This window comes from Brassica napus, chromosome A5, assembly GCF_020379485.1.
Source record: "Brassica napus cultivar Da-Ae chromosome A5, Da-Ae, whole genome shotgun sequence".
NCBI lineage: Eukaryota > Viridiplantae > Streptophyta > Magnoliopsida > Brassicales > Brassicaceae > Brassica > Brassica napus.
The window spans coordinates 25661584-25675164 of record NC_063438.1 but is presented as its reverse complement, the minus strand read 5'-3'; the positions used below and the strand labels follow the sequence as shown (position 1 = coordinate 25675164).

At 32.7% G+C, this 13581-nt stretch overlaps 2 protein-coding genes and 1 long non-coding RNA gene across 3 annotated transcripts; 1 reads left to right on the top strand and 2 right to left on the bottom strand.

The window, feature by feature from the left end:
* Nucleotides 1-1075: 1075 nt before the first annotated feature.
* Nucleotides 1076-2020, bottom strand: LOC106454257 (putative FBD-associated F-box protein At1g05080; the record flags this gene model as incomplete). Its single annotated transcript, XM_048779159.1, has 1 exon — nt 1076-2020. A coding segment is annotated over one exon (714 nt), but the record flags the coding sequence as incomplete, so codon positions are not given.
* Nucleotides 2021-3715: 1695 nt separating this feature from the next.
* Nucleotides 3716-10041, bottom strand: LOC125609087. Its single transcript, XR_007339585.1, has 2 exons — nt 7493-10041; nt 3716-7053 (listed from the first exon to the last, which is right to left on the bottom strand). It is a non-coding gene; the product is annotated as an uncharacterized LOC125609087 (long non-coding RNA).
* Nucleotides 10042-10347: 306 nt separating this feature from the next.
* LOC106452681 (serine carboxypeptidase-like 7) lies at nt 10348-13115 on the top strand. The gene is made up of 14 exons (XM_013894849.3): nt 10348-10565; nt 10654-10799; nt 10877-10953; nt 11048-11173; nt 11245-11347; nt 11446-11483; nt 11565-11666; nt 11744-11830; nt 11902-11979; nt 12054-12125; nt 12331-12449; nt 12531-12644; nt 12725-12770; nt 12862-13115. Exons 1-14 carry the CDS (start codon nt 10423-10425, stop codon nt 12940-12942), a joined length of 1332 nt encoding a protein of 443 aa, XP_013750303.1. The 5' UTR covers nt 10348-10422; the 3' UTR covers nt 12943-13115.
* Nucleotides 13116-13581: the final 466 nt, after the last annotated feature.

Genomic DNA, 13581 nt, shown 5'->3' with positions numbered 1-13581 from the left:
GTATGTATGTTGGGGTTTTATTAGTTTAAAGTTAGATTTTTGTGGTTAAGGGTATTGATTTTCGTGGTTTAGGGTATGTATAGATTTTTTTCTACTTGAATGACATCTAAATAATTATAATATAAGGTATCGTTAAGTAATCATGTTTATAAACATTAAACACTTTCACAAAAAAAAACATTGGTTGAATGTGATTGGGTGTAAAAAAATTGTGACATATGATTGGATGAATAAAAGCTTGTCGAATTTTCAATTGCTGGGATATAATTGGTCTTGAAAAGTGATGACATCTAATTGGTTTAATTTATAGTTGTCGATTTTTTTTAAAAAAAAATTCAAAAAAAAGTAAGGCAGAATCCTATTACGGATAATAGTATAAATATATTCTTTCCAGTTATGGCGGCTGTTAGAGAAGCCCCATACTTTATTCTCTCGAGTTAGGAGATGATAGAGTTGAAGAAAGAGCTCATTTCAGAACCAAAGATTAATCTCCCTACACAACAAAATCAAGGATCATGTATTCATGTGTAAGGTAAAGAAGCAAACAAGTCATTCTTCTTAATATCAAACAATCTTTGCTCGCTAATAGTCATATATAAAATGAAAGTATGGAAAAAGACCATGAACAAAAATATGAAGCTAGTATTTTTGCATGTCAGAGAATTAAAGTTATTCACATCAGCAAAGTGTTCCATACCAAAAGGTCCAGATAAAAAGAATATTATTTTTTATTTTGTTGCCCTTCAGGGATTTGTAGAATCCGAATGGGTTATCAGCTGAGATGATGCTGAAACCCTATACATAGATTTTATGTCCTCCACCATCTTCTCTTTCTCCTCGAGACGGTAGAAACATCTTGGAAGGACTATCGCCGTCTTTAAACACTTTGAGTTTGCAAGGATGTATTCCACACATTCTCTCTCTTGTCTTCTTCTTTCCCAAAACTTATCCCACACAAAGATTTCAAGATGGGCCAACAAGCATCCCGGTACAGAACTTTGTTGGTTCCACGAAAGTGGGAGGTCCTCGTAGTAAAGACCCACATCCTGAAAATCAACAAGGAAGAATAATAAACTAATTTTACTATAAACTAATTGTTTGATGGGTAGGGAGGAAGTTACTTACGTAGCTGATCGTAAGAACTTTAGTATAAGGGAGTTATGTAGGAAAAGCATAAGTGGTTCTAATGAACAGTACTCTGAGTAACCTGGCCTTAACTCTGAGAAACTTCGTTTAAAAAGATGCAGCTTAAACTTCATGAGCCGAGGGAAATTAATGGCGCTAAAACATTCAACCTGCAGTTGAATTACATTGAACAACATAAGCATAACAACACATCAAAGAGAGCATCACATATAGGAACAAGAAGGATACTCAAAGTAGTCACGTCCATCAATCTCAAATGGAGACTCCCGACAGAGGAAAAAGATCTCAGAAACTTGTCATTTGGCTGAGGAACCAAGTGACCAACATAAGCCGTTTCAAGGTGAGGCATGTTCTGGATCGAGCCAAGGCCTCCATAATCAAATATACTAAGGTGTTGTAATCCAGGGGAGTCTAAAACCAAGGGCATAGCAGAATATCTTTCGTGAATGTCCGTGTATGTAAAACTCTTTAAAGAAGGAACTTTCACAATGAACCTTGTCACATTGTCACTATAGTATCGGTTCACATGCAAAAAACTGAGCGCAGGGAAATTCGCCAGAAGCCTAACATGAGAGCTTTCATCTTTAAACACAACATTGAGAAGGGCCAGCGTCTGAAGCAAAGGAAAGCAAGCTAGGGAAGGAACATCAACTACGAGAGCACTAAATGATAGAGTCAGATTCACTAGCGTTTGGGAGGTGTAAAAGTTCGATGGTAGCAGCAGGATCTTTGGTTGATATAGTAAAATAAGCGATGGTATAATAAGAGCTAGCTCTCGAACGTTGTGGTCAACAGCATATGAGACGCACTTTCCAACATCTGCATCGTCCGTAAACTGGCGTTCAGCTTGGATGTAATAGCTTTTTGTTTGTTTTCAAAATCAAGCAGAAAGCTCTTTCCATTACTTTTTCAGTTTCCATTGTTTGGTCCATGCTATGGATGAAATACATCAAGACTACAATATTTATGGATAAACTTTTATTCATTTTTCGCTTAGATCTATATGAAAATTGAGATATCGTTTTATTTTAAGTAAAAATTGGAGACTACATTAGTTATATTGTACAACATTTGTTCAAATTAATAAAGGCGATTAGTTATTAAGTTTACCGAGTGAAACAAAAAAATGTTAGATTAAATTTTTATTATTTATGTTTTGAGTCTTGTATTCGTGTCTTGTTTAAATTAAGTCCTTCGAGAATCATTCTCGAACTCGTAGATCTTAACCAATGTTTCACCATTGATAAACTTAAACCGGATATTGGAAAACCGTAGGATCATGCAACCATCATCGCAAGACTTGTATCCAATCCCGAAGATATTGTAACGCGCTAAACATCGCAAGATCATTATGCTTCTTTAATTTTTCTCTTTGGCGGCAACTATACTCTTTTAACGATTTTAATATACACAATCTATATATTTTATAAATATCTTCTTTCTTATTTAATGTTTTTCTAAAAAAAAATTCACTTTTATGAATAAAAAGAAATAAAAAATTAGTAATTGGATAAAATATTTAATTCATTAAAGTTATTTATGTAATTCTTTTTTTTAAGAATTAATATGAAGCTGAATTCTCAAATTTATATCTATGTAAATTAATTAAATTTTTATTTAATTGTTTAGTAATTTTTTTCTTAATTTGGATGTGATTAGACTATCAGTTTATGTTATTTAAAAAGTATTTTCTTTTTAATAATTTGATCAAAATATAATCATAAGAAATATTATTTAAAAAAAAGAGAATTTAACTTTTTAAAAATGTTTGGCAAATTATGTTATATATATAAACTTATATACTTTGAAAATTTATGAAATATTATTAAAAAAAATATCTAAATTGTTTTAATTTTTCAAATGTGTTGCAAATTATGGTTCATTTATAAACTTATATATTTTGAATATTTATAGCTATTTTTTTTATTTCTGTTGTTTAGGTAAAATATAAAGGAGAATTGCCACTAATACCACTTTGCTAATACCACTTTTCAACTTTACACTTTTCAACTTTACCATTAAAACTTTAATTGACAAAGTACCATTATACCCTTGAATAATTAAATCTAAATTACTCTCTTTCTCCCCCAATTCCAAATCTGAGAGTTCCCAGATTGACGTTGAATTCGACGGTGATCAAATCCGACGACACTGACGAGTTCTCCGGACGACGCTGGCAAGTTCTCCGGCGGATTTGACGGTGCTGACGAATTCTCCGACGAAGCTGAAAAACTCTACAAGCTCAGGCGAACAAGACGATCTCTCACTTTCTCCTCCATTGAAAAATAATGACGGTGGCGACGAGCGTTGATTCACTTCTGGAGAAGCCCAAACAGGAGGAGCTTTACCTTCCACCAAGTAATTAGGAGTCCTTACATTCTCAGAGCTGCCAATTTCCTTCTACAACTCGTGCTTCTCCTCTATCTTTTTCCTTTGTCTCTGTAAGTTCAGCATTTACGCTTTTCATGTTTGTATGCGTGGAAACATAAGCTTTGCATTTTGCTTGAGTGGTTAGGATCAGAAACCTAATAGGGAATGATTTGGGGAAAAAGAAGTATCAATTTTATTGATTTGAGTTTAGTACTCGATGTATTGTATTGAGTTACAAAAAAAATTATCTTAGGGAAGATTACGATGTGATGTTCTCAGATTTCTATTCTTAGTAATTAATTACAGAACAATGGAATATCTTTAGTGCTTAGATAAAAGACGTATATTGAGACTACTTCTACTTTTGACCACATTCTCTAACAATTTTGTTGCTTTTTAATAGGAATTAAGCTTGGTTAGGTTGGTATTGAATGCCCTGCAAAGTGTTGAGTCTTCTCTTATTAGCATACAGAAGCTCTCTTATGGATTATGCTCTGAGCCAGCTGATAGGACAACCCACCAAAGTCTGAGGTTGTGGCATCGGTTATCAAGCACTGACGCCTTGGGACAGATTCTTTGAAACATAGGCTCTTTTGGTCCTTTGGTCTTTCTTCTCCATAATTTCGTAGACTCATTTCATGAACTTCAAGTTGGAAGTTGAGAGACAGGGGGGAGCTGTAAAGTAGGTGAAAATGAAGAAGCCAATAACAAGAGCTGCTATATTCTTGTTAATCAGGCTTTTGCTATTGCTGTGAGAAAGGTCCTAGAAAGCTATATATATGGTCTGGATACATTATGTGCATCTGCAGAACTGAGGCGTTCATCTAACATTGTGGTTTTGTAAACCCTTTATAAATTTTTATAAACCATTATAACTTCAGAAACCCCAAGTATCTCTCAATGCTCAATCATCTTAATGCTCAATTATACCTTTTTATAAGGTCTTATAAAAGAAACTGTAAAAGAATGATGTTCTTTAATAAGCAAAGAAATGGTGGAAAGTTGGTTAATTTGGTGATTTATAAACTCTTATAAATAGATTTATAAACCTTGTAAATTAATTTATGAACACTTATAAATAAATGTAAAAGCTCTTATAAATAGCTTATAAGTATTTGTAAATAGTTTTATAAACCCTTTTAAATAGTTTTATAAATATTTATATATGTTATAAAAATTTTATAGATGATTGATACAATGTTTTATAAGCTCTTATAAAATTTATAAGTGATTTTATAAAGGTAACCCGCTTGAGGTATTTATTACAATTTTTATATTTATAAGGCCTTATAAAAAAAACCGTAAAACAATATATATATATATATATATATTTAGCCGTATGTTTTTATGTTTTCAGAGAGAAACACAATTTTCAAGAAGATTGGAGTTGCAGAAAAAGAGAGAAGACACGTGTTTTTATATGTAATATATATGTTCTTGACACATATAAGAGAAACAAGACACATGTCTTTCTGTAATATATATGTGTAACACGTGTTTTTATAAGTGATTGTAAGCTGTAAATCATTTGTACTTTACATTTACTCTAGTTTCTTTTTAAAAAAAATTAGTAACAAGCATCTTCATGTATTTATATCACCGATTTTACTTTTTAAACTTATAATAGCTTTATGAATATTTTACTTCTAAATGTAAAGATTTATAAAATCTTATAAAAAATTTATAAACTCTTGAAAAAGATTTATTAACTCTTACAAATTATGCGATGTAGATTATTAAACTCTTATAATATTTTTATAAACCCTTATATACAGATTTATAAGCCTCTATAAACTGTTATAAGACTTCATAAAATAATTACCTTTTGATATTCTACAAATTCTTATAAATGATTTATAGACCCTTACAAAAAGTTTCTATATATTCGTATAAAAAGTTTCTATATATTCATATAAATTATTTTTAAGACTTTATAAATGAAATTACCTTTCTAAATATTTATAAATGATTTTATAAAACCTTATAAATATTTGGTATATTCTTATAAGTGATTTTATAAAGGTTTATAAATCATTTATAGGAATATATATATACTATTGATAAAGGTTTATAAATGATTTCTAAATTTTCATAAATGATTTATAAACATTTATAAATTATTTATTATCTTTATAAAGCCTTATAAGGATTTTATTATGATGATATAATTTGATATGGTTTTTCTGCCTCTTCTTTATAAAACAATTATATCATTTCTCAGATTTTCTTAGCAAACAGAGGTACATGATTAACATCATCCACAATCAACTAAAGGATATATATATAGACTCGGTAAGATTCAATCATGATTCATGAGCAAATCTACACTCAAGAACAATTCAACATCCATAAATATTCTATAATTCACCACAAAACAGCCACGAAGATCGCCTGATCCACATCTAAAGCCGCCTCCGGAGACTTCTCCAACACTCCCCATTCTTCTTGGAGACACTCGCTCTTATTCTTAGCTAAGAACGCAACGATATACAGCAAACTCAATATCCCCACGAACCTCTGCTGCCTCATCTCGCTGTTTTCCACCACATGAGAAATATATATAAACTATTGATAAAGGTTTATAAATGATTTTTAAATCTTCATAAATTATTCATAAATATTTATTAATTATTTATAATCCTTATAAAGCCTTATAAACTGATTTTATAAACTCTTATAAATGAATTATACTTTAATAATATATTTAAAAACTTTATAGACTGATTTTATAAAGTCTTATTAATTATTTTATAAACCATTATAAATAATCTTTTATTTATTATAATAATTTACAAACATTTATATTAGAATTATAGACACTTGCTTTATGAATATTTTACTACTAAATGTTTGTAAAGATTTATAAACTCTTGAAAAAGATTTATTAACTCTTATAAATTGTGGTATGAAGATTATTAAACTCTTATAATATTTTTATAAACCCTTATATACAGATTCATAAACTTTTATAAATATATTTATAAAACCTTATAAATGATTTATAAGTTCTTATAAATATTTTATAAACCCTTATAAGAGGTTTCTAACATGCAAGATAATATAGATTAGCTAGAGCCCAAGCTGCAGCAAGACTACCTTCCTTTCCCTTGTATCAGAACTTTGCAATTGATCAACCTTCTCAGTGAGAAGATAAGGGCCAGTTTCATCCATCCTAGGACCAACAGAGCCTCTCTCACGTTTGTCTAACAGATGCTGAAGAAGGAGGAACATGCGAGTGGTTCCTGTTTGCGTTTCGAGGAGCTTTGTTTTCCTTCATTGTTCCGTTTGCAAATGAACATCCCGCATAGAACTTATCCGAAAGACCATCTTCTGGATCTTTAGGATTCCACTTCTGCTAACATCTCACCGGCTCTGTCGTAAGACTTCGTGAACAGTTCATCTCCGAACTCAATCTCTGCAGAAGAATCTCTCACAGCATCAATCAGAGATTTAGCTTCTGGGATTCGACCCATACGCATCAAGCAGATGGCCAGGTTGCACTGTTTGTTTTTGTCTGGCTCCAAACACAAAGCTCTCCTATTCATAGATACATAAGTGCATATAAGGAAAAGACTCGCAAGGGCAAACACAAACTAACAAGAACCAAACCTTGTAAAGCATTGAGTTGTACTATCAACAATATCTTAAAACCCAGATTTATAAGAGGTTATAATTTTTTAAAATACAATGTTCACTATCCGAAAATATCTCTCCTAACCAGAACTATTCAAATGACAAGTCTAAATCAACCTTATTTGTTTTTTGAATAACAGAGGAACGAAAATCCTAAAATTACTTGAACCCAGATTTATAAAGGTTTATAATTTTTTGAAAACTCAATGTTCACTATCGAAACTCTTTCTCTTAGATCGACCTGTTGTAAACCAACCTTCGTTGATTTTTTTTTTATAACCGAAAGAACAACTCCAAAATATTACTTGAATCGAACAAAAAAATACATAAATTAGAAACATACCAGTGTGAATCGTGGAGAGGAGCCAAGATCTTTGAGGTTTTGAATCGTGATTCTCGTAATTGCTTATCGCTAGATGCGTGAGAGAGAGTGACGATGGAATTCAATGGAGACGACGATGGATCTCGTCGGAGATGACGACAGATCTCAACGGAGAGAGAAGAACGATCTCCACAGGGAGAGAGACGATGGATCTCGGAAAGAGAGACGGCAGATCTGACGGAGAGAGAGACGGTGGATCCGACGGAGAGAGAGACGGTGGATCCGAAAGGAGAGAGAAGAAGGATCACGATGGTGGAGAAGAAAGAGACGATAGATTGAAGTAAAGATAAGGTTAGTTTAGTCTTTTACCAATTAATAAATGTGCTATTTATGAAAATGTCCTTTGAGTGGTGGTATAAGTGAAAAGTGGTATCATGTAAAGTGTATAAGTAAAATTTCCCCAAATATAAAGTAAAAATCGTTATATATATAAAAAAATCTATATAGTATTTCCTTTTTATTATTTATATGGTTTTCTAAAAGGAAATTAAAATTGCAATGATGAATTTAATTTTATTTATGAAAAAAGAAAATAAAATTTTTTTTAGTATTGGCAATTGAATGTAATTTTAATTCATTAAGGATATTCATGTAATAGAATTTTGTAAGAATTAACGTGAGTGCGACACGTTAGAAAACTGACTTCTCAAATAATATTATAAACTGATGTATTTTGAATATTTATATCTATTTTCTTCTTCTTTCTTTTAATTTCTGTTGTTCATACAAAATATATGAAATATTTTATATATACAAAATCTATATAATATTTCTTTTTATTATTTATTAAAATGATAAATTAAATTTTATTGTAGAAAGAGCTAAATTTTATTAATAGAAATGGTTTTCTAAAAAGAAAATTAAAATTAATGATGAATTAAATTTTATTAATAAAAAGGAAATAAAATAATTTTGGTGGAGACAACAGTTTGACGATACTAAATTTATGTGGATTCAAAGAGATTGTAATAGAGTTGTTGATGCTTTGGCGAGACAAACAATACCCTTCTCAACAACACTCTGTTTTTCATTTTTATGTACCAAATTTCATTTCTAATTTGTTATATAATACGAAAACTCTATTAACTAATCGAATGAAGAAGTTATAAAAAAAACTTAGCAATGGCAATTGAATGGAATTTTAATTCACTAAAAATATTCATGTAATTGAATTTTGTAAGAATCAACGTGGATGTAACACGTAATGTTATAGAAATTGGCTAAAGCAATTGAATCGGTTAAGGATTAACCGAACCAAATCGGTGAGATTCCTTAAACCGCGATAACAGTAGGAGACGATTCTTCAACCCGGTTAATGTCTTGTTTGACTCATGCTCATGCTTCATTTTGGTTATTTGCTTTTTTTTTTGTCTTTGTATTTGTTAAGCAAAAAGAAGCAAGAAAACCTCATGCAAGTTGCAAGTCAAAGAAAGATCTGGAGGCGGAAATGCAAATCTTTATTGATCACGAACTTTGAAAGACATGCAACTAGTATGTATGAAAACATTTGTTTGTCAAAATATCAGTTTATGTTGAGGGAAATAGTGAGAGGTATCATCTTTAGTTTCAATGGAGCTTAAAAAAAAATCAGAGAACAAATCAAGAGGTGATGAAGCAGAGGAGATGAGAAAAAAAACACATGTATTGGAAGACCATTAAAGGCAGGCGGCTACACGAAAAAATCAAATCATACAAGGAAGTCTCACTAAAGGAGAAAATGCCGAGGGACTTGCGAGTAAACTAAAACACTCAGAAAACTACATATACATATATCAATTTAGCAAAAAAAAAAAAAACTACATATATATCAATCCAAAATAATTCTACTAGGGGCCGTGCATGCAGCCTTTTGTGTTCTTCATTGTTGGTGAAAGAGGCGAGTGGTAACAGGGTATGGTGGGCCACTTGATTAATATGTCATGCCCGACACTGCATGTTTTTCAAGATCACTCTCGACTTCTTATCTTCACTGCCAACGAATTTTTCTTATTTTATGTTTTTTTTTCTAAATCGACCCAACATCATCTTCTCCTACAAGGCTTCGGGCCTCCGGCCAGCTAAATGATTGGATAGAAGTTAGAACTGAATGATTGGCGCGCTATTACTCACGCATCGCTGAGTCAAGAAGGCCCCACAGCAATATCTTTCTACAGCCATCCCATCAAGGATTTTTCAAGAAAAGTTTCTTACATATATTAAATATTATACATTTATAATGGAGAGTCTATCAAAATATTGAAAAACTCATGCTATTTTTTTCAATTTTTTTTGAAAGATTTAATTAATTAAATGTTATATTTTTGTAAAAGACTCCAACTGTGGATACCCTAAGAGCACCCCCATTGAAGATTTATGGGGGGAGTTCACACAAAAATCAAGAAAAAATAATAATAAAATAATTCAATCCCATGAACCTCTCTCTCCTAAAGCTCTCTTGGCTGAACCCCTTTCTCCTAAAGTTCATCACTGTAGCGCGGGCCTCACGTGTCCTGGCGGCCCGCGATTGGTCTAGTTTTTTTTTTTTTTTTTTTAAAACAAAAAGAAAAAGAAAAAAAATTTAATAATAAAAAACTGAAAAGATGAACCCCAAGAGGGGGTTCATTGATGTGGATGCTCTAATACAACTAGTTTTAGCATCTAAACAATAAGCTCTTAGGATTTATGCCGTGATTAATACGTTTTCTATTCTGTTTATTTTTATTAATAAGAAAAAACATGACGGATAAATTGTAAAAAACAAAAGACAAAATCCAAAGATGGAGACAAAGAGGACTGTGAGGAGGAGACAAAGTAAATTACGGTACGCCTTTTGTGTGTGTGTGTGTGCACTTTTCTAATATAAAAGGTTCTATAATTGGTCCTAAAAGACACTGTGGTTTATCAAAACACCGATGGCTAACGACTACGTTTTCTCTATCCATAAGCTCCTTCTTTTCTTTCTTATTATCTCGTATCGCAATGCTGTCGGTTCTGCATCTATTATCAAGTATCTTCCTGGTTTTGAAGGTCCTCTTCCTTTTGAGCTTGAAACCGGGTTCGTTTTCTGAAAAAAGCTCTACCAGAATAAACCGGATTTGTTCTGAGTTTGGAGTTAAGTTTGTATGTTTTTTTCTTCTTGAAAGGTATATTGGTGTTGGTGAGGAAGAACAAGTGCAGTTGTTCTACTACTTCATCAAATCTGAGGGGAATCCTGAAGAAGACCCTATTCTTCTCTGGTTAAGTGGAGGACCTGGTTGCTCTTCAATCTCTGGTCTTCTTTACGAGAATGGTAAATTCTTGTTGTTATCTTGTGTCTCTTGTTTTTGTTCATTGAATCAAAATTAAACAAAAAGAAAATAAAAACAGGGCCTATGACTGTGAAGTTGGAGGTTTACAATGGAACTGTTCCTTCCTTGGTCTCTACTACATATTCATGGACTAAGGTATACCACAAAGTGTTGTACATATTTAAAAAAAAAAATTAAAATATGACTGAGATTACAACTCCATGCCTCATCCTTTGCAACTGTATATCAGATTTCGAGTATAATATATTTGGACCAGCCTGTTGGAACTGGCTTCTCCTACTCAAAAACTCAAAAACTTGCTAGTAAACCTAGTGATTTAGGAGAAGCCAAGCGTATCCACGAGTTTCTTCACAAGGTACTTGGTATTCTCTTTGTTGTGCATATGCATACCTCTTATGAGCCTTTTTGTGTGTGGTTGTTGTGCAGTGGCTAAACAAGCATCAAGAGTTTCTCTCCAACCCTTTCTATGTAGGTGGAGATTCTTATGCTGGTATGGTTGTTCCAGCACTCGTTCAAGAAATCTCAAAAGGTGTGATCTATTGTTTTTTTTTCCATTTACTACTTTGTGTCTCATTTCTTAAACAATATTTTGCAATTTTTTATAACAGTATAAACATGATGTTTCAGGAAATTACGTATGCTGCAAACCTCCAATAAACCTTCAGGTTTATAGATACTTGTTGCTTCATACATATATCTATATACCTTGAAGAGCATTTGAAAGCTGATAGTTACCTTCAAAACAGGGCTATGTGCTCGGAAACCCGTCAACCGAAGTTGCATTTGACTATAACCATCGCATTCCTTATGCTCATGGAATGGCACTGATCTCTGATGAACTTTACGAGGTATTGAAACACTGACATACGTACTGTTGTTTGAAAGAATATAACAAAAGTAACTCAAAACTCTGTTTTGTAAGCAGTCTATGGAGAGAATCTGCAAAGGAGAATATGAAAATGTTAATCCAAGTAACACGGAATGCTTGAAACTCGTTGAAGAATATCATAAGGTACACACATTCATGAAGAGTTTAATTGTTGTAAGATTTATCACTCAGGCTTTTGTGGTGGTTTTTTATAGTGCGTTGATAGAATAAACTTCGCACTTATTTTAACGCCATTGTGTGAAGAATCTGAAGACACACTTCCCGATTGCTATGTAAGTAATCTATATTATCTTCAGTCAACTGTTACAGCATTGATAAAAGTAAACATGCGAGTTTGCATTTGCAGACTTATCGTTACGTGTTAACTGCCTACTGGACCAATGATGAGAGTGTCCGCAAGGCTCTTCAAATTCATAAGGTATTAGATACGACAGAAGTTAATATTTTACTCTCCTATTAATTTTATTTTGCAACAATGACAACTATATGATAAGTTAGATGAGTTTATAACGTAAAACCAATTAGTGATAAATAGCTTAGTCTACATGCATGTCTTATATCATTCTTAAGATTCTTTCTAACTTTTCTGATGTGGGACATTGTCAATAATACTATGATTGCAGAAGAGTAAAGAGAAATGGGTACGTTGTAACTGGGGAATGCCTTACACACATGACATCAAAAGTAGTGTACCGTACCATATGAATAACAGCATCAATGGCTACCGTTCTCTCATCTACAAGTCAGAGTTTAATGCCTTTTGAAAGAAGTAGTGGACAATTCAAAGTTTTTTTGTAAACTTTGGTTTTTTTTGGGTGAACAGTGGTGATCACGATATGTTCGTGCCTTTCCTTGGAACTCAAGCTTGGATTAGGTCTCTTAACTATTCTATCATTGATGACTGGAGACCTTGGATGATAGCCGATCAAATCGCTGGGTATATTACCATTTTTAATTCTCTTGTTGTTTTCATTCTTTAGTCGTATGAGCTCATTAGAGTCGCTCTGTTTTTGGCAGATACACGAGGACTTATGCCAATAAGATGACATTTGCGACTATTAAAGCAAGTCTTTTCTTTGTTTCCACTCAAACGTTTTGGTTTGCGGTTTTCTTGCTTATGTTTCTTAGCTGAATTGTGTTGAGTTTGATTGTAGGGAGGAGGACACACTATAGAGTATAAACCAGAGGAGAGCTATATCATGTTCCAAAGGTGGATCAATGGCCAACCTCTTTAGCAAGAACAATATCATTCTATTAAAGCATATGTATATATATAGTTATCACGCCTTCTCCATAAGAAACCTTTACTATTCAAGTGAAACTTTTAATGTGCTACTACATTTGATACTTTTATTTTGTAGTTTGATGTACCAACATTGTCTCCTATTATCACACTTATATTTGAATCTTTTAGAATAAGCCAAACCGCTGGGTTTAATCTTATTGGCCATGCCTGACTTTCTGGCACTGAATGCAGACTGCAGCAAGAGTTTATTTGTTGGTTCTTGCTATTCGTTAGGTATTTGGTTCGATCGAGAAGTGTTGATTCAATCTTGCGTGGAAGAGAAGTAAAAGAGAATCTAGCTAATGAACACGACGAGATGTTATCCAGTTCGGACGCAAACCGCGATCCTACGTCTGGCCGAGGATCTCCTCGGAATTCACTAAGCTCAGTGAACAAACGCCGCCGTAACACTCACCGGAAAACCCCAAAAAAACAGAGAACTCTCACCCCCGTAGATTCCTCTCTAATCTCTCTAGTTTTCTCTCGTCTATCTCTTTTCTCTCTCACCGTGTTTCCCAAGCTCACCGCTCTCACACTCTACTCGATTACAACTTGTCACACGTCGAAGATAACAACCTCTAACGGCCTC